Source organism: Gorilla gorilla, chromosome 5, assembly GCF_029281585.2.
Source record: "Gorilla gorilla gorilla isolate KB3781 chromosome 5, NHGRI_mGorGor1-v2.1_pri, whole genome shotgun sequence".
NCBI classification, from domain to species: Eukaryota; Metazoa; Chordata; class Mammalia; order Primates; family Hominidae; genus Gorilla; species Gorilla gorilla.
In genome coordinates, this window is record NC_073229.2 from 121,186,630 (window position 1) to 121,208,782 (window position 22,153).

At 38.6% G+C, this 22,153-nt stretch overlaps 1 protein-coding gene across 6 annotated transcripts in view; it reads left to right on the forward strand.

Moving 5' to 3' along the window:
* KLHL32 (kelch like family member 32) overlaps positions 1–22,153 on the forward strand; it is a 242,441-nt gene that overhangs the window by 141,090 nt on the left and 79,198 nt on the right. For all 6 annotated transcript variants that reach the window (XM_019030173.2, XM_004044430.4, XM_055392009.2 and 3 more), the window contains one exon: positions 2,493–2,600. In XM_019030173.2, coding sequence (XP_018885718.1) covers positions 2,493–2,600 — 108 coding nt within the window. The remainder of the gene's footprint in view (positions 1–2,492; positions 2,601–22,153) is intronic.

Here is a 22,153-nt window from a genome sequence, read left to right on the forward strand (position 1 = left end):
AGGCTGAGGAAGGAGAATTGCTTGGACCCAGGAGGCGGAGGTTGCAGTGAGCTGAGATCATGCCACTGCACTCCAGCCTGGGTGGCAGAGCAAGACTCTGTCTCAAAAAAAAAAGAAAAAAAAGAAAAAAAGAAAAAGAAAATGGAATTAACTAAGTGCTCATCAGTGAATGAATGGACAAAGAAAATGTGGTATATATACCCAAAGAAATATTATTTAGCCATAAAAAAATGAAATCCTGTCATTTGCAGCAATGTGGATGGAATTAGAGGTCATTATGTTAAGTGAACTAAGCCTAGCACAAAAAGACAAATATTGTTAAGTTGTCACTCATAGTGAGAGCTAAAAAAAGTGAATCTCATGAAGACATAGAGTAGATTGGTGGTTACCCTACCCAGTAGGCTGGGAAGGGTCGTAGGGAGGGGGAGGATGATGGGGATATTAAGTAATGAGTGCAAATATACAGTTTAATAGAAGAAATAAGAGCTAGTGTTAGATCAGTAGAGTGACTATAGTTTACAGTAATCTATTGTACACTTGAAAATAGCTAGAAGACAGCCAGGTGCAGTGGTTCACGCCTGTAATCCCAGCACTTTGGGAGGCTGAGGCAGGTGGATCACAAGGTCAGGAGTTCAAGACCAGCCTGGCCAATATGGTGAAACCCCATCTCTACTAAAAATACAAAAATTAGCCAGGAGTGGTGGCGGGCACCTATAGTCCCAGCTACTTGGGAAGCTGAGGTAGGAGAATCGCTTGAACCTGGGAGGCAGAGGTTGCAGTGAGCCGAGATTGCACCACTGCACTCCAGCCTGGGTGACAGAGTGAGACTCCATCTCAAAAAACAAACAAACAAACAAAAAACAAAGAAAGAAAAGAAAATCGCTAGAAGAGAATAATTTGAATGTTTTAAGCATAAAGAAAAGACATTTTAAGGTGATAGATATCTCAAATACACTGATTTGGCAATTAAAAATTATGACTATATTATCATATGTACCCCTGAAATATGTACATTCCTTAGGCATTGATAAAATTTAAATAAATAAATAAAATTGCTAAAAGATGAATATTGATACATTGGCAAAAGTAAAAAAAAAATCACATTTTTCAAATTAAAAAAATTCAGCATGAACTAAATACCACATAGCATAGTGAGGTTTTTTTGTTTTTGTTTTTTATGACTATAAAGTTAGCTAAACTGCAGAATCTCAGGGAACAGTTCCCACAAAACTTCTCTCATTATCAGTAAACAAAATTGAATTCTCTTTATATTTCTTAAGTCAAAGATTAAAGGTGCACAAATTAGCATGGGGTTGTATTTTTTTTTTTTTTGCCTTTTAAAATGCATTTGTTTTAATTTGTCAAGTTTTTGTCTTTTTAATTTCAAATTTTCATTTGACATACTGATTTGCAGTAAATTGGCCATTTGGAGAATTGGTTGGGGGCAAATTCACTTGCACTGAATAGCTGAGTGGTTCTCAAATTCAAGTGGGCATGAGAGTCACCTGGAGGGCCTATTACAGCACAGATTGCTGGGCCCTGCTTGGAGTATCAGTTTCAGTAAATCTGCATTGGGGCCCTGAGAGTCTGTACTCAGGCACGTTTCCAGGTGATCCTGATGTCGCTGGTCCAAGGGCTACACTTCGAGAACAACTGAAATGGAGTGTGTGATACATGGCTTTGTATCCCCACCCAAATCTCATCTTAAATTGTAATCCCCATAGTCCCTATAATCCCCACATGTCAAGGGAGAGACCAGATGGAGGGTAATTGGATCATGGGGGTGATTTCCCCCATGCTCTTCTCATGATAGTGAGTGAGTTCTCACAAGATCTGATGGTTTTATAAAGGGCTCTTCCCCTTCCCTCGGCACTTCTACTTTCTGCTGCCTTGTGAAAAAGGTGCCTTGCTTCGCCTTCGCCTTCCACCATTATTGTAAGTTTCCTGAGGCCTCCCCAGTCATTCTGAACTGTGAGTCAATTAAACCTCTTTCCTTTATAAGTCACCTAGTCTCAGGCAGTTCTTTATAGCATATGAAAATGAACTAATACAATGGCAGATGAGAGGAACTAGCTGTTTCATTGGACTGAGGCAGAAAAAAGCAGAGAAGTCAGAAGATGAAGGCTTTTCATGTCCTATTGGGCAGGATGTTTGGCATTGCTGCATATAACTTGGTAGCAATGAGAATCCAGGACCAAGACAAAGCGTTCGGTGGGCCTAAATACCATCACCTCGAAATGAGACTGTGTATTACATATGGAAGTACTGTATATAGTGAGGAATGCCATCCTGTGTGTGTTGTTATTGCAACTGTTCAGACATCAAAATGATTTGCAGTGGTTTGTGTGAATGACACTTTCTAGAAGCATTTCAAAAATCAAAATCAATTATTAATTTGTAAAACTTTTTTTTCCCCTAGTCTCTCTAGAATTTTGTCTTGCTCCCTTGCTGTCAAAGTCTCATAACTGTCTTTCTCCCTTTCCTCACCTCAGGCAATGTTCAGTCTTTGTATGGTTGAAAGTGGAGCTGATGAGGTTAATTTGCACGGTGTGACCAGCCTTGGCTTAAAGCAGGCTCTGGAGTTTGCATACACAGGACAGGTATGGTATTAAATGTGATCTGTAAAGTTTAACATTTTAACTACACCTAATCAAAGGAGATTATCCTTGAGGTATGAGATTTAGTTATTGTTCTTGTTACTTATTTTGATGTTAAAAATAAGATTCACATCCTCTTAATTTTATGACTAAAGTTATGGAAAGGTAAGTAAAGCAATTTGATTTTTTAATATGATCCAGTGAACATAGTATTTTAAATTTAACTCAGTGCTTGCTGGTGTAATTTTTTGAATATCTTAAAGAGCTATCATAAGGAAAAGAGTTTTCAAGATAATGGATTCTCATTGTTATCACTGACGCTCGGTGACTCAATCATGGCTTTATTGCCTTAAAAACAAGACAAAAAATTTAGAGCCCCCAAAATTTATGTCCAACGTCTTGGTACCATGTCCTCCACATATCTCAGAGTCAGAATTGAAGGCATTTAGATTAGTAGATTGTGATGGTTTGAAATCCTAATACATTAATGACTAAAATTGTTATAGGATTTATAGGACATCAGAGGATATCCATTTACATTTGAGAACTACTCAAATAAATCAATTCAAATACAGACTGGATGTTTAGCTCCCCTTTTATAAATTGTTGTCCTTTAACACCATTTCATCCAACGTGGATTTAGTATCTTCTATGCTAAAATGAAAGTGTCTTCTCTTGAGAGGCTCACATCCTAGTGAGAGAAAGACAGGCAAATACATGATTAAAATCCTCACTGGTATTGGAGTTATAACAGAAGCAGAATACAAAGCAGAGTGGGAGAAGGATGCATGTGGTCAGGTGTGGCTACCAGTACACAATTTTACAGATAGGGTGGTATTTGTGTCTTGAAGAATGTGTGGGAGCTCATTTTTCTACTGAATTTTATTTTTGTTTAATTTTATTCTTAATTAGCAAATAATAATTGTATATACTTATGTGATGTAAATGTGATGTTCTGATATATGTTTACAATGTGGAATGATTAAATCAGGCTAATTAACAAATTTATCACCTAACCTACCTATTTTTTTTGTGGTGAAAACATTTAAAATGCACTCTTCTAGCAATGTTGAACTATACAATGCATTATTATTTATTATAGTTACCATTCTGTGAAGTAGATCACTACAGCTTATTCCTGCTGTCTAACTGAAACTATATACCCTTTGATCAACATCTCCCGTTAGCCCATCCACCCCTGCTACAGTTTGGATGTTTGTCCTCTCCAAGTCTCATGTTGAAATTTGATCCCCAGTGTTGGAGGTCGGGTCTGTAGGTGGATGTTGGGGTCATGTTGATTGATTCTTCATGAATAGGCTGATGCTCTCCCTCAGGGTGTGAGTGAGTTCTCACTGTTAATTCCTGAAAAAGCTGTTTATTAAAAAGAGGCTGGCACCTCCTTCCCACTCTCTTGCTTCCTCTCTTACTATATGATCTTGGCACATGCCAGCTCCGCTTCTCCTCTGCCATGAGTGGAAATAGCCTGAAACCCTCACCAGAAGCAGATGCTGGAGCCATGTTTCTTGTTTAGCCTGCAGAACCATAAGCCAAATAAACCTCTTTCTTATATAAGTTACCCAATCTCAGGTATTCCTTTATAACAACTCTAAATGGACTAAGAAAACACCCTCCCCTAGCCTTTGGTAACCATCATTCTACTTGCTACTTCTATGAGTTCAACTTTTTTAGATTCAGCATATAAGTGAGATCATGAAGTATTTGTCTTTCTGTGCCTGGCTTATTTCACTTAACATAATGTCCTCAAAGTTCATCCATGTCATTGCAAATGACAGGATTTATCTGCTTCTTAAAGCTAAATAGCAGTATGTTGTGTATACATACCATCTTTTCTTTATTTATTCATCTGATGATGGACAACTAGGTTGCATTCATATCTTAGTTACTGCGAATAATGCTGCAGTGAACATGGGTATGCAGATGTCTCTATAGCATACTAATTTCAGTTCCTTTGGCTATTACCCAGAAGTGGGATTGCTGGTTCATATGGTAATTTTATTTTTACTTTTTTGAAGAACCTCCATACTGTTTAACATAATGGGTGTATTAATTTATATTCCCACTAACAGTGCACAAAGGTTTTTCTCCACACCCTCATCAGTACTTGTTATCGATTGTCTTTTTTTATAGTAGGGGTGAGGCGATATCTCACCGTAGTTTTAATTTGCATTTCCCTGATGACTAATGATGATGAATTTTTTTCATATATCTGTTGGCCATCTGTATGTCTTCTTTTGAGAAGTGTCTATTAGGTCCTTTGCCAACTTTTTGATTGGGTTATTTATTTTCTCATCTTCTTGTGATGGCTCTAGCTTTGTTCTTTTTGCACAAGATTGCTTTAACTATTCGAGTTCTCAGTTGTATTTTTTTTTCTTGTCTAATTTCTCTGGCTAGAACTTCCAGTACTATGTTGAATAGAAGTGGTCAAAATGGGCATACTTGTCTTGTTTCTGATCTTAAAGGAGGAGCTTTCAACTTTTCACCACTAAGTATAATGTTAACTCTGGGCTTTTCAGATATGGCCTTTATTGTATTGATACACATTCTTTCTATGCCTAACTTGTTGAGAGTTTTTATCATGATAGGATGCTGAATTTTGTCAAATGCTTTTTCTGAATCTATTCAGATGATCGTATGGTTGTTATCTGTCATTCTGTTAATATGGTATATTGCATTTATTTATTAATATTTGCATATGTTGAATCATCATTGCATCCCAGGGATAAATCTCCCTTGATCATAGTGAATGATTCTTTTAATCATTCACTGTGCTGTTGAATGTAGTTTGCTAGTATTTTCTTGAGGAGTTTTGCAGCCATGTTCATCATGGATATTGGCCTGGAATTTTCTTTTCTTGTAGTGTCTTTGTTTGGCTTTGGTATCAGAATAATGCTAGTCTCATAAAATGAATTTGAAAGTATTCCTTCTTTAATTTTTTGAAAGAGTTTTTAGAAAGATTGATATTCTTTCTTCTTTAAACGTTTGGTAGAATTCTGCTGTGATGCTATAAGGTCCTAGATTTTTCTTTAATGGGAGATATTTTTTATTAATAGTATTGATATAATCTCCTTACTTGCTATTGGTCTGTTCAGATTTTTTATTACTTTTTTATTCAGTCTTGCTAGGTTGCATGTTTCTAGGACTTCATCCATTTCTTCTAGATTATCCAATTTTTAGGTGTATAATTATTCATAGTAGTCTCTTATAGTCCTTTGTATGTCTATGATATCTGTTGTAATATCTTCTCTTTCATTTCTGATTTTATTTATTTGAATCTTCTCTTTTTTTTCTTAGTCTGGCTAAAGTTTTGTTGATTTTATCTTTTCAAAGAATGAAGTCTCACTTTCATTAATCTTTTCTATTGTCTTTGTAGTCTCTATTTTTCACTAAGTTTTCTTTAGAGGCTTATTAAAACGTATGATATCATTTATTCTCTTTTCTGGAGTTAGTAGAATTTAAGATATGTGTCTTAGAATAATTGAGGCAACTCTGGCAGCTAGAAGAAAATAGTAAGTATAAAGGAAATAAGCCATTAATCAAGTAGAAAGTATAACAGGAGAAAGAAGGGTGATGGATCACAAATTCAAGATTAGCCCAGCCAAATTTCAAGACTTAGGAAATTAAGGCAGGCCATTATCATTCACAGAGTTGCCAAAATATATTCCTAGTGAAGTGGGTAAATCATATATTTTGTGTTTTTTGGTTTACAGATGTGAAGAAAGATACCATCTCTAAATTCTGTCTTATTATTTCTCTTTTTATACTTGAATTACATGCAGTCACATCTGTATTTGCCCATCTCTAGAGTAAGATTGAAAACCCATAGCTCTTACTTCATAGGTGTGCCATGGGATGAAATAATTTTTTTTTTTTTTGTAAAACTACCCAAGTAAATAATATCTGCACTCAGCTGCATTAGCAACTAAACGGTTTAAGTTTAGAGGCAATGGTCTGTAAAGCATGTTTGAAGTATTAGGAAACTCAAGAGCACAAATTCCTGGGAAGGCTGAGTTAAAATACACATGCAAATATATGTGGCTGCCTTATTGCTTGCTTGATTGCTTTGTGATTTCCTTCAGAATGGCTAAGTTGATGTGTATGTGCGTGTGTGTGTGCACGCGTGTGTGCATGTAATTCCTGTCACACAAAGGATCTATGAAATGTGAACTGAAGTGAAGATAGCAGAAGGAGAGCTGACTTTTTGAAGGTGAAGAAACCTACTTGGAAAGCAGGAAGATATTTGCAGAAGGGCAGCCATATCCCATTGCCCAGGAGTCATATGCCTTAGGTGCTTAAATTCTACTTTTACGAGAAAAAGAAAACCAAATGAGATGAAAATATATCTGGTGTGAGTGCCTTTAAAAAGAAAGAAAGAAAAGCAAGTCCTAGGGCCAGATCTGGGGTTGCAATTATTCTGTCCAAACACCAGAGACTTATTCTGACTGTGCATCCACAGAGGCATATGACAGTCTGTGGCATACTGCAGTAATTCATCTGTTCAAATTGTGTGCTGAGAGGACAGGAAAGGGGCTGACATTTCCTGGAGCACCTTCTGAAAAAGCCAGGGGACAGCACTAGGCACTTTATGCGTGCTGTTTAAACTAATCTTTAAAACAGCTCTAAGGAATGCTGTGACCCCACTTGAAAGATGACAGGCCCAGGGAAATGCAGTGAATTGACTAAGATCATTCTCTCGTATATTTTGGCCCAATTAGTCAAACCGAGTCCTACTAATTTCAATAAAAAATGTTCATTTTTTATTATACTCTGTCATTAAGAAAAGATTAAGTTATATTTGTTATACTTTGTTGAAGGAGGCAGAAAAGTGTTTGGGCATTTAGAGAGTCCACTATCTTGGTGGTTTTCTAAACTTGGAAACTGTGCCTTTTCAAGTCAGTCCATGAGGGCTTAGACTTGTTCTCCCTATGTGATCACTCTTTGCCACAGAGTAGAAGTTGATACCTCTACAGCCTTTCTTGAACAACATCCAAGAAAGTTTGGTTCTTAAACATCTTTAATTTGTAATAAATCTATTTTCCCTTTGAGACATGGACACAGCTGATGGCAAAAAGAACGAAGTTGCAGTTTACTTGAGATTGTTGAACAGCTGCTTTCTCTTACTATGGAATCGACATTAATATTAAGCAAAAAGGTTGGAGCATAGGAATGTGAGTGAAAGCATAATTCTTCAGTTTCTTAACTGTTATTTAGTATTAGGGACATTCACTGACATGTAGTCTTTAGCCATGATATGTATATAGATTTGTAAAAATTCAGGGTTAACATCGAGTGTATCTGCCTATAGCTATTTCTAACAGTTGATTATATGTTTAGTCAGTTGTAATATGCATAGTATGAAATGTATGTATTTTAAGTGTCTGAAAATTGTTGCTGTCTTGGAGAGAAATTGGAAGTATAGAGTGGGAGTGATGAATGAATGCCTCTAAGTGTAACAAGATGTGTGCGTGTTCCTCCTACACATTGCTCTAAAGTGTAGCCTTCTTAAAATTGGCCTACAGATTTCATCCAGGAAATTTTAAAGAAAAAGCAAATTTTCCTCTTAATATTAATACATATTCTGAAAATGCATGCATTTCCTATCAAGTAGCAAACAGGGCTGCATAAGCATTCACTCTGCCTTTGCACTAATGAGAAATATGCCCTTCTTCTGGGCACACTGTGTTTGGGACACTGCTTGAATAGAGCTTGGGATGCAGTGCAGTCTTCGTGGGTGTCCTTGCACAGCCATGCATGGAGGCCATTATTACAGCAGAACCAGTGGTGGAGGGCATAGAGGCCAGGCTGCTCTTGCTCTGCAGGGCTTGTTTTGGGAGCAAGGTTGGAAGCAAATGGTGACATAAACTGACTCTGGGCAGATCTGCCTTAGAGAGAAAAGGACAAAGTGAATCTAAGAAAATACAAACTCCACTTACACTGGTGGGCAAGAGGGACCATCCTGTTACCCTGGCCTCCCTTACTCTCCTCACTTTGAAACTGTGGCCAAGTTTTTTCATGTTTCAGACCAGTCCTGAGTAGAAGAGGCATGAGGAAGAAGGAAGAGAAATACTCTGATGGAAATGTTGCCTGGGAGATGGATCCCAGTCCAAACTAGACAAGAGGTCAGCCACCCGGGAGCAGGCAGGTGTTTTTAGAAAATCAAAAAGCAAAAACCAAAAAACCCAGCCTGACAGTGAAGAGCAGAAAACATCAAGACCCTTTTATAAAAAGAAGAGCCCTGCTTGGAAAGTAGAACTTCCAGCACCAAAGGCCTTGGGATAAGCCTCTAGAAATTCGAGTACCTTAGGACCGAAATGGAAGCAAATAGGACTGCGAACCACGATAAAGTTTATTGTTTAACACTCTGGCTATGATGATGTCAAGGAATATACACTATATGCCAAGCACTGTGATAAATACCTTACATGTAGTGGAGGAAGGGTTGAAACCTAGTTAGCTTCCTCTTAATTTCCGGAGAGCTCTCCTCCTTTTCTGTCCCTTGGAGACTGATGAAGAGGTTCCAGAAACCCAGTGGAGAGAGAAACTCTGCACCAAATGATAGTGACGTTTATAGTCCCCTTTACAATTCTCCACTTCCAGGCACTGCTAACTCTGTCAGCTGTGAACCAATTATGTCATATCCGGGCTTCTGAAGAAGGATGCCTTGGGATCTGTGTTCCCTTGCATTTCTCTTTATTATTCAGTAACTCCAGCCCTTGGCTTCTGAAAATCATAGAAGAACCCATCTCTTGGGGGATATTCACCCTAAATACATTTCTCTGACCCAGAGAATGCTTCAATACGATCTTTACAAGGAAATATTGTATCACCATTACTGTTCTTATTTTGAAGACTTTTGGCAATCAAGAAAACTATCATACTCTGTTAAGGGAAAAATTACTTTAAAAATATTCATTCAGTCAGAGGTCTCACCATAGTAACTTTTTTTTTTTGATTGTCATTTGGTTCCCTAATAAGTTCACATGACTTTTTTTTCTATAGCCCTGATAATGCAAACACTGTGCATTACATTTTGATGATCATTGAAACTGTATTCCCCACAGCAGAATACTTTTCTCGGGAGACCTGAGCATCAGGCCAGGCAGCAGAGTGACAGGAATCTTAATTGGATCTGCTTTCTCATGGACCATCCCTTCAGGGGTAGAAGTATCCATTTATATGGAGAAAGTCCCTGTCAGATTTACTTATAAACATAACCCAATTGAGCTAAATAGTAGCACATGGAGCAAACATGGGAGAAAATTTTTAAAATGTTTCTCTCAGGAGTGGTGTTAAGACTATTCAGTGGTTTAAATATTTTAGCTTCCCAATCCTTTCTTTAGCTGGCAGTACCTACCTGGCAAGTAAAAGGCCCTGAGGCACCTCCACTGTGTCTTGCACTCTGGAGGGTACACAGTGAAATCCACATTTTAAGGAAGAATATAGCATCCCTTCCTTACCTACAGGGGCTATATTCCAAGACCCCAGTGGATGCCTGAAACCTCAGATAAGTACCAAACCCTATATATACTATGTTTTTTTCCTATCCATACACACCTGTCATAAAATTTAGTTTATAAATTAGGCACAATAAGATTAACAACAATTACTAACAATAAAGTAGAACAATTATAACAATACACCAGCATCACTTCTCTTGCACCTTGGGGCCATTATTAAGTAAAATAAACACAAGCACTGAGATACTGCCACAGTGGTCTGATAACCCAGAGGGCTACTAGGTTACTAACAGGCAGAGAGCATCTACAATGAGGATATGCTGAACAAAGGAATGATTCATGTCTTGGTAGGACAGAGTGGGATGGTGGGAGATTGCATCATGCCACTCAGAATGGTGCATAATTTAAAACTCATGAATCGTTTATTTCTAGAATTTTCTATTTAATATTTTTGGACTGCAGTTTACCATGGGTAACTGAAACCGTAGAAAGCGAAACCATCGATAACCGGGCGGGGGGGGGACTACTTTATTTTGAATTTTGCAGAAAGTGACATTTCTCCTTACCTTCTTGTCAGAGCTATGCCAGAATCCATAACTGGAGTGTTGACATGGAAAGTTTGAGAAGTGTGAAACAAAAGAGGAAGTTTGAATTTCATCAGTTACTTTTTTGCTTTTTTAGATCTTTTGAAACTAGTTATTTGCCTTGGGGGAGATTTTCTCTTTTATCAGTGCATTATTGAAACAAACAAGCAGATTAGTCTGCTTCCTGTTTGACAGTGAAGTCATAAAATATGAACAGCTTTGTTGGTCCCAAGACCTGTCTCTTTCTCACAAAGACCAGCTGATTCACAGTCAGGTCATTTAGGGGGCCTCCCACCTGTAGGGCAGGGCCAATTCTAAGTGACAGTCTCTGCTTCACGCCAGTCTGTTCTCCTTTATTAAATTTCTCTGTGCTATCCAGTCAGAATGTGCTCAGAGTGTAGTTTGTGCTGCAAGAATTATAAAGCCACTCGTTCAGCAGATTCGTGTCTAAAATGTCTCTGTGCAAAGAAGTTTGTGGCCACCCTTCTAAGATCAGCTTTCCAATTCAGTATGTTTTAATTTTTGAAAAATGTATTCTTGTTTTTCCCAAATAATTTATAAATTTATGTCTTCATTTTCTTGCTGTCACTTGGCAGAAATAGAATGCGCAACCCCCAACCCAAAATCTGATTTGGATGTTGAGACTGATAATGCCACACACCCCAACAGGATGTGAAAAGGTTTATTCCTCACATAATGAGGCTTTCTGGAGAGAGCAGGGTGACTCCTAAGCAGGTGCAAAAATGGCTTGAGAGAGCCTGGAGATATGGCTGGCTTTGGCTTTTATTGTGGGGCAGGGGCAAGGGCTACCCGCAGGTAGGGCTTGTGTATTTTGGAGAGAGTTTTCAGGCTTTTTTAAACCTTTGCTCAGATGTAGGGCAAGCAGGAAAATAGGGAAGGGTGGGGCTTGAAAGCCATCCGGAGTGAAATAACAAAAATAGGGGCAGACTCTATTACATTAGTCTAGCATTCTACTTGAGTAATAGTCACATTTCAGGCACAGACATTTTCCTTTGGAATATTATTAAACTCAGTCACCTAATGAAAACACAATGTGGGCTGGACGCAGTGGCTCATGCCTATAATCCCAGCACTTTGGGAGGCCGAGGTGGGCAGATCACCTGTGGTCAGGAGTTTGAGACCAGCCTGGCCAACATGGCAAAACCCCATCTCTACTAAAAATAAAAAAATTAGCCAGGTTTGGCAGTGGACACCTGTAATCCCAGCTACTCAGGAGGCTGAGGCAGGAGAACCGCTTGAACTCGGGAAGTGGAGGCTGCAGTGAGCCAAGATCATGCCACTGCACTCCAGCCTGGGCAACAAGAGCGAAACTCCATCTCAAACAAACAAACAAACAAAAAACACATGTGTTTGAACAATATTCTTACAGCATTTATAATCTTTTCTGGCACCAATTCTGTGCTGAGGAACCCACTGTGGGCTAAGGTGCCTGAGGTCGTATGTACAGATCATGCACACTGATAACACTGTGAGGGTGTCCAGATATCTTAGATAATATAGATGACAAGGATGAGTGTGGCCCCTTCTGTGTTTTAACCATATCTCCCTTGTGTAAAAATCAATTCAAATGAGCTGGATTTGTTGTTCTTTCCTCCATTCTCCTTCCAACTCTCAGCACCTCCCACCCTACCCCATTGCCAGTATTGGGAATAGAAAAAGAAATATTTCCTTTTTGCTCTTGATAATGGTTTTATTGTCATAGGTGGGGCAATAAACAGTCTTTCTCTGACATTCTCCAAAGTAGAAATGGCGAGTATCCAGTAACTCCAAACAGTACATCAACCCTCCTAGTTAACTCAGTGGGTTTTGCACTTCTGTGCACGTGTTTCTTTTGAATGTTTCAACAGAAAGTTCCATTGCTACATATTTCATAATCCATGGTGTGCATCTGAGATTTTTACTTTGCCATGGTGGGTAAACAGCACAGAAATCATTACAACTTTGTTCCTTCTTGATCATGGGAATTTCTGAGTGTTGACTGCACTCAGAATCATTTCCTAAAGAAATTTCGATCCTTCCTTTAGGTGCTCCCTCAAATCATCTTAGTGGAGGGAAGTTAATCATTTATATAGTGGGGAGTCTTGGTTAGTTCCTTAAATTTCATAAGAAGATATCAGCCTATTGATGGATTTTTAAAGCACATGAACTTTTTCTCTTATTGAGAAAAAAAGAACAATTGTGCTCCAGCCTTATCCTGTTTTCTGGACAACTCTTACTAAAAGTTCATTTAGGAGAAATTTTACAGATAAAGGATCCCCAGAAGATATGCAGTCTGTTCATCTGGCTTGGTGGTTCTCAACCTCAACTGTCAGTCCTTAATATAAAAAGGCCACCTTTACTATCCTAAAATGAAATTCCTAGACAATATAACATACTTACACAAATTACTCTAAGCACCAATAGAATTTCCTAACCATATGTAAAAGAACAAACGAAAGAAGTTTGTGTTTAAAATCCTTTATATTTCAGTGTGTACATGCTGGGGTACAACCCTTCCAAAAGACACAATGAAGTAGTCACCTGTCTGCCCCTATAGGGAGAATCACCATGATTGGGACAGCAGATGCACATGCAGATGCAGACTGGTGAATGAATGTTGTACTGTCAACTCAGATACCACAAGGACAGATCCCAGGTGGCATGTGACATGATTTTCCAAAATAATGAACAACTCTTGGTATTATACAATTCTAAACAAAACAAAGTAACAGTCTTCTCTTTGTTTTTATGGGCGTAGCATTCCTGGAAAAGCCAGTGTATTCTGACACAGAACATCAAAGAATGTGTTTATATGTAAAACAGTGTTAGGTCCGGGGCTTCAATCTGTGTAAACAAATGTTTCACTTCTTTGCACATCCAGCAGGGCATTCCGGCGTGCAGGCTGTAGGTCAATCCTCGTGGTTGGTGACCGCCCTGTGTGTTGCCTGGCATCTAGCCTCCCAGCCACTGCCCAATAACAGCCAATATTGCCCACCCTCCTGGGAGGACCAGAAATATCCCCGCAAATTTCCGAATTTCCCTGAGAAGGTAGTATTGACTCCATTGAGAAGGACTTCTTAAATATTTTAAATTTTATACCTAGATCAAGCCAGAAAACCAGAAAATTGGATGGATCTGGGTCTTAAATAATCTCTTTATTAACCTTCACTTTTTATGCAATGTTCTATAAAATATACTTCTGATGGTATTATTAGAAGTATTATCAAGCAAATCATTCAATAACCCTCTTAATGTCTGCTGGGAAATTTCCATTACATCTCAGGGTCTGGAGAATCTAGAAATCTCCTTAGTATTTTCACCTTTTAATCTTGCATTAGGTTACATTTCTTTTTCAGTTTTGATGCTAGGAAGCATAGAGCCACATTGTGACCCACTTATAATAGTTAGGAGGATGGATACACACACACACGCGCGCACACACATTCTCTCCTGACCTCATATTGTTTCTTTTCTCTTGCTTTGAGTTATTTTTATTCTTAATATTTAAATGCTTGTATTGATGCCTCAGATCCTTTTTGAAATGAGGCAGAGAAGATAATAAGTAAATAGACTGAATAAAAAGATTTGAGACCTCTTTCTGAACATTTTTGGAATCCCGGAGGGATCTTAATGTTAGTTGTAGGCATGAATAAAGTGGTGCTACAGCCCATTAGCTCTGCCTATGAAAAGGAAGTGCCTCCAAATTCCCAGCTTGCTCCATAAATAAATCATTCCACACATTTCCCAAATTTTTTTCATCCTTGTTTCAGCACTAAATATAAGGATACTGCAAATTCTATAAAAAGAAATTACTTTGTCTTTGAAAATGAAAAAACACGACCCAAATTTTTATAAAATTATTAATAAGACTAAAAGTAAAAAAAATTTTCACTCCAAATTCTCACTTACTTACATGTTATATGTTATCTTTCCGCTTTCTTCGGATGCCCATTTTCTTCAGATGCCCATATGTCTATGTGATTTTATAAAGATTTTGTGATTATAATTTACTTCAACTTCTCTTCTGGAATTAGATAAGATATAAGTACATTTGTTTTTTTTATTTATATACTGTGCATTTATATGCGTAGTATATACTAAATGTATTAAATAAATTTATTGTGTACTATGCCTTTTATTTATATACTATGCATTTTTATTTATATACTATGCATTCATACATAGACATTTTGTAGTCTGTGCATATACTACACATAGACTACAAAATACATAGACTACACGTAATGTATGCATAGACTACAAAACACCTTATTTTCTTTCTTTTCTTTCACTTTTCCTTAAATATTCATAAGGAATTCTTTTTTCCTTAAAATAGAATTCTTGAGCCCTCTGCTGGAAGCATTCAGTATTTGTATGAAGCAGCAGTATATGGGAGTTTTACAATTCTAACTTAAGTTTTTTAAAAAGAAAGCAACATGATAGCAAAAATATATGGTCAAGTTATAATTAATATCAGGATAAATAATTTGCTAAACAGTACTTTTAAGATGATTTATATTGGAAGTATATATTCCATTTGAGTAAAATAATGATGAGAACATTCAAATGAAGGCATAATTTGAATGTATTGAATACTCTAAGTTAACTTGTGAATATTTTATTTTTATATACTTCATAAAAACCATCCATTTACATTTTATTCTCAAATTTAGATTCATTAATTCAGCAAATACTTAATGAACACCTACTATATGCTAAGGACTTACTAGTTGTTAGAGATGCACTGATGAGAAAATGTACATTGGTGCTTTCTCACAGTAGGTCAAACTGTGATTGGAAATGCCAGATCAACACACCATTGCATTTTTAAGAAATGGATTAGCAGGGATCTGAGTTATTTGCATATATAACATAGAAAAATACCTGAGTATGTTTGATGCTTCAAAAGTTGCACTAATTCAGGTAGGAGAATGGATAATTGAGTTGTAGTACTTTGTCAAGGACTGCCTGAAAAATAAGACAGTAATTTGCATTATACTTTGCAGAAAGAAAATAATAGGCATTTATTCTATAGTAATTGAATAGACAGATATAGCACTTTAAAAACTAATGATAGCTATTCATCTCTGTGTATCATGTATCTGTCAAAGTAGGAAGAACTTGGCACAGCCCAAAGAATACAGCCTGTACTCCCGGCTATTCGGGAGGTTGAGGTGGAAGAATTGCTTGAACCTGGGAGGTGGAGGTTGCAGTGGGCTGATATCGTGCCACTGCGCCCCAGCCTGGGCAACAGAGTGAGATCCTGTCTAAAAAAAAATAAGAGAGAATAAAAATTGATTCCAGCCTGTGGCATCTTTGGAGAATTATTTGTTGAATCCAACTGTAAGAATCAATTCTGCTGGTTGTCACTGGAGAAAGTCACTGTTTTCACTTCAAATCCATGACCCCAAATCTCAGACAGATACCCAGTGCCAGGCAATGTTAATCTGTTTCCCTAGTAAATTTGCTTTCCTCCTCTTCTTGATGAGTTTCTCACCCTCTGTCTTCTCTTTTTAGAGACATTCCCCTCACCAACCTACCTCCAGTACACATATCATAAGGAAAAGTCACCGTCCATTGAGAAAATAGAAACAGAAAGGAAGATCTTCGTCATCATACCATCAAATTCTCAACCCTCCCTGTTTCTGAACTTCTTCTGGGTATATCCCTCTTTTACAGTGGGAGGGGTATCCCTGAACTGTCAGAGACTAATCTCCCCACGTAGGGTCCAGATCCACTACCTCTGACTCTGTCCAATATCACTCCTGTCATCCTGCTGCTGTCTCTTCTGCCATCAGTTTCTCCTCTACTGCATTATTTCCACAGCGTGTAAACACTCTCTACTGCTCACCTTTAAAAATCCCTTTCTTGCAAGGTGTGGTGGCTGATGCCTGTAATCCCAGCACTTTGGGAGGCCAACGCAGATGGGTTACTTGAGGCCAGGAATTCAAGACCGTCCTGGCCAACATGGTGAAACTTTGTCTCTACTAAAAATACAAAAATTAACCAGGTGTGGTGACATGTGCCTGTACTCCTGGCTAGTCGGGAGGTTGAAGTGAAAGAATTGCTTAAACCTGGGAGGTGGATGTTGCAGTGGGCCGATATCGTGCCACTGCACCCCAGCCTAGGTAACAGACTGAGACCCTGTCTAATAAAAAAAAAAAAAAAAACCCTTTCTTATTTCTGTATTCCTCTTGAGCTACCATTTATTTCTCTGACTCTTCTCACAGCAGAGCTTATGAAAAGTGTTACATAGTTATTTTTCCTCACTTTCACTCATTTATCACTCACTTTTCCACTCCAAGTCTGGAGGGTTTTATCTTCATCATTCCACTAAAACTGTTTTTGGCAGTCACAAATATTGCCATATCTAATTAAATACTGTCATATGTGACCTCACAGCTTCGTGCAGCATAGCCAGCCTCCCTTTTCTTTTTCTTTTTTTTTTTTTTTTTGAGACGGAGTCTTGCTCTGTCACCCAGGCTGGAGTGCAGTGGCACGATCTCGGCTCACTGCAAGCTCTGCCTCCCGGGTTCACGCCATTCTCCTGCCTCAGCCTCCCTAGTAGCTGGGACTACAGGCGCCTGCCACCACGCCCGGCTAATTTTTTGTATTTTTAGTAGAGTCGGGGTTTCACCGTGTTAGCCAGGATGGTCTCGATCTCCTGACTTCATGATCCTCCCGCCTTGGCCTCCCAAAGTGCTGGGATTACAAGCGTGAGCCACCAGGCCCAGCCCACCAGCCCGCCTTTTCTCTCTTGGCCTTTGTAACACTGCTCACTGTGGGCTTTTATTCTGTGCCACCATCAGCCTTCCCATCACTCCTTTCCAGGTGGCTTTGCTTGCTCCTCCCCACTCTGTAGGCTTCAAATCCTTCCTGCTTCAGAACCCTCCTGTTTAATCCAACTAGCTTCCTTGGTGATGTCATCCAGACCCAAGTTATTTGGTATTGACAAATAACTTGCTATTATCTTATGCTATTGACTCCCAGCCCCTACCTATACTCTAGACCAAGGATCAGCAAACTTTTTTTGTGAGGGGCCAGGTAGTAAATAATTCAGGCCATATAAAGTTTCTGTCACAGCCGGGTGCAGTGGCTCACGCCCATAGTCTCAGCACTTTGGGAGGCCAAAGCAGAAAGATCATTTGAGCCCCGGAGCTCGACACCAGGCTGGGCAACATAGCGAGACCCTGTCTCTATTTTAAAAAGTAAATAAAGTTTATTTTGCAACTACTCAACTTAGCTCTTGTAGCATGAAAACTGCCAGAGACAAATATGTAAATGAATAAGCATAGCTATGTTATAATAAAACTCTATCTATACTTAAATTTGAATTTCATATAATTTTCATGTATCACAACATATTATTCATCTTTTGGGTTTGGGGGACTGTTTTGAAAAGTTAAAACTATTCTTAGAAATTAGTATCCCAAAAATTAAACAGGTATAAATCTAACAAAATATGTACAAAAAATGCAGTTTTCCTATGTGAGCATCTTTTTATATGCTTATTTGCCACCTATCTTCTTTGGTGAGGTATCCGCTCAGATCTTTTACACCCCTCCCCGCCCCCATTTAAAAAATCAGATGGTTCTTTTTTTTATTGTTGAGTGTTAAGAGTTTTTTGATATTTTGTATAACATTCCTTTAATAGATGTATCTGTTGCAAATATTTTCTCCTACTATGGCTTGTCTTCTCAATTTCCTAATAGTGTATTTTGTGGAGCAGAAGTTTTTAATTTTAAAAAAGTCCAAGTTGTCAATTATGTCTTTCATGGACCATGTTTTTGGTGTTGTATCTAAAGAGTCATTGTCATACCCAGAATTATCTAGATCTTCTCCTGTGTTACCTTGTAGGAGTTTTCTAGTTTTGCATTTTACATCTACATCTGTAATCCGCTTTGAGTTTATTTTTGTGAAGGGTTTGAGAGCTGTGTCCAGGTTCAATTTTTGTATGTGAGTGTCCAGTTGATCTAGCCCCATTCTTGAAAAGACTATCTTTTATCCATTATTATTATATTATCTATAATATAATATTATCTATGCTCTTTCATTGGCCATATTTATGTGAGTTTGTTTCTGAGTTCTCTGTTCTGTTCCATTGATCTGTTTCTCTCTTCTTTTGCCAATGTCACACTGTCCTGATAACTGTAGTTTTTTTTAGTCTTGAAGCGGGTATTGTCAGTCCTCCAACTTTGTTCTCCTTCAACATCGTGTTGGCTATTTTGGGTCTTTTGCTTCTTCATATAAGCTTTAGAATCTGTTTGTTAATACACAAAAAATAATTTTGTGTGATTTTGAATAAGATTACATTGAATCTATAAATTGAGTTGGGAAGAACTGACATCTTGACAATATAGAGTCCTTTTTATCCACAGACATGGACTATCTTTCCATTTATTTAGTTTTTCTTTGATTTCTCTCATCAGAGTTTTGTAGTTTTCCTCATATATATATATGTGCTAAGTCCCATGGCCAATGCCCTGATTGCCTACCCAATATTCATTTCTTCTTTTTTCTTTATATAGAACTCTAATTTGATTTGGGACTATGGTGCATCTAGCCATAAAAAATTTAATTTCCCAGGCTCTTTTACAGCTATGTGTAGCCACCCAGCCAATGAGATGCAAATGGAAGTCTCTGTAACAGTGTTTGTAGGAAATCTATTGTTTTTCTGATAAACAATGCCAGACTCAGCTGGCAAATGTTTTTTGTTCTTTGACCTCTCCTTTCTTTCTGCTTTGAATGTAGACATAATGCCTGGAGCTATGGCAGCCAGTTTGAGACCATGAAACCACAGCCTGAGATTTGCCAAGCAGGAAAATACAAGGAGGCTGCTTGCCACTCTAAGCTGCCTAATCCAAATGTTATTGGAAAAGTAACCCTTATATTTGTCTAAGCTGCTTTGTTACATATAGACACACACAATTGTAATGATACACAAGCATTCTCTTGGTCCTTAAAACAGTTTTTGAGGTAGACATCATTACTTTCACTGTACAAATAAGAACACTGAGGCACCTGGAGTTGAGCTGTTCTCCCAAGTTGATTCTGTCAGCAAGTGTAGGAGGCACGATTTGAAAGCAGACAGCGTGACCTAGAACACATGTGCTTATTAGTTCACCAGATGTCTGTGGAGACCCAGGTTGAGGTAGGGGTAGGGAGAGATCTTGCCAAGCTTTGTATAAGGAGTGGATTTAGAGTTGGATCTTGAAATGAGTAGGATTTTGAGATATGGAAATTAAAGAAATGAGGAGGACATTGAAGATGGAGAACAAGGTATTGCCTGAGTGTGGAGACTAGTAGATTACTGGCTTTAGCAAAGACCAGAAGGTCATAAAACTGGAGAAAAGTTTTTAACAGCAGGTTGGGGCTACATGGTGAGGGTTTCCAAATACAAGCCTCAAAAGTTTGAATTCTCTGATTCATAGAGAACTACTGAATTCTAGCCAGTATTGCTCAGATGGAGCACTTCAACAGGCATATTTATGAACATTTCCCAATATGATCACAACATTTAGAAACTGGAATTCATGTGTTTATTATCCTTACCTGAACTATGTTTTTCTTTCTTAAAAATAAACTTCAGATGTCAGATATAGATGTGCAGTGCATGATTCAATTTAGAAAATTCTTTTCCTTTAAATGGGTGCCACCTTGTGGATAAAAAGTCCTTAGTGCAGTGGTTTTGAAACTAACACTAGATTGGTAGAAATTTCTCATAGCTAGATAGATCTTGTGTTTCATGTTCCATCTGTGAGAATTCTGTCATAAATAACTTTATGCAAAACATTTTATGTGTGTTGAATATATGATCATTTAAAAGCTATTTATGCTCTTGTATCCAGTTAATTTGATGATTATAAATTCAAGATTCTGATAATTTGCCATTCTGTAATACTATACAGGAAAAAAAAAATACCAAAGAAACAAAGTATAAAGAAGGGAGGAAATGTAATCATTTATTCTCATAAATGGTATTAGACCACTCTAATTTGCAGTTGTACAAGCGCTTGTTTTGCTTGCAAAAGTGTGTTGTTCATGTGCACACATGGTATGCGTGTTTACTAAAGACCTTAGTTGTCTGATTTTAACATGCTCAAATCCTTCAGTCTACTGTACACATAGACCAAGAAGCAGGTAATTAAAAAATCTCCTTATGCAAGAAATGAAGAAGATAGCTTTGAAGATCTGAAGATACAAAATTTTCTGAAGATGCCAACTCACTTGTTCACAGGCAGGAAAAAAAAAAAGGTCACACTGAGACTTACCATGGCTGTTAAAGACAGTCCCTACCAGCCACCAATCCAAGAGGCTAGGTGTAAGGGAGAGGGAAAATAAAGAGAAAAAGAAGACAGAATTGAGAGAGTGGACATCTGATGATCCAGGAGGATGAGCTGAAGAAGGAGGGGCAGGGATGCCCTGGGGACTGTGGGGTGTCCCTACTCCTACCGCTCAGTCCCAGCTCCACCCTCCCAGAGCCCCCATGTGAGGTGTGGGCACTGACTGAGGTGGCCCACGTCATCATGCCCTACACAGAATCTCACCTCAGGTCCCATTCTCCTCCTCTTTCACCAGATTCTGGCCCCATATTCTTCCTGGACACCAGGAGTCCCAGTCTTATTGCAGTTTAGAGGGCCTTCATTGGAGATCATGCAAATTCACCTGTCTGCTACCAACCCTGCTTGGATTGGTGACCAGAGGACATGTTGGCACACAGTATTCAAGAGTGCCTCCTACCAGGAGGGTGATTGGGCCACCTCATGACTGAATTCTGACATAATTTCTCCTACCAGTTACCCATCCCCTTCTCCTGCACTTGTGGGTTTTACACTATTACTTTGTCACACCATTCTGTGTCACCCTAAATACAGCCACTGGTTGGTTCTTATCCCCACCAAAATGAGTGTAGAGTTTCAGCATTTGGAATGGGAATCAGTCATGGCCCTCTCCTCATTCATATGACCTTGCCTGCTACAAATTGCAGGAGATGTTCCTGGGCCAGACCCAAGTAATGAGATGTGATCATCTCATTACTTGGTGAGGTGAGACTAGAGGTGACCTCTCCGCTAGCACTGTCCAGCATCCCTCATTCGAGAACAGCCCCTTGTGTTCCACCACCTGGAGGTCAGGCGGGGAAAGAATCCTCTATACAGGTGGTTCTGTGAACAAGAAACATTCATGCCACCACCTAAGTTTGCTCCTGGTTGCATCAAAACCTGTTTGCAAATCTGGAGAAGCCCCAGCTCTACAGGTGAGCTCCACCCAAGCAGGTGAGCGTCACTGGGGGTAGAGGCAATGCCCAGCCTAGTTTGGCTTCTTTTAGGGTTTCCTTTCCCCCCACTTCCCCCACCCCGCCCCACCCCGCCCCTGGATTCTGGACCACTTGGCTTTATGTATCTAGCATTTGCTTGATCTCTTGTTATTAAGATATTTTGTCTTGTCCACTGTTTATGCCTCTAGCTGTGATATGCTCCTCCAGACTGATGAGTGACTG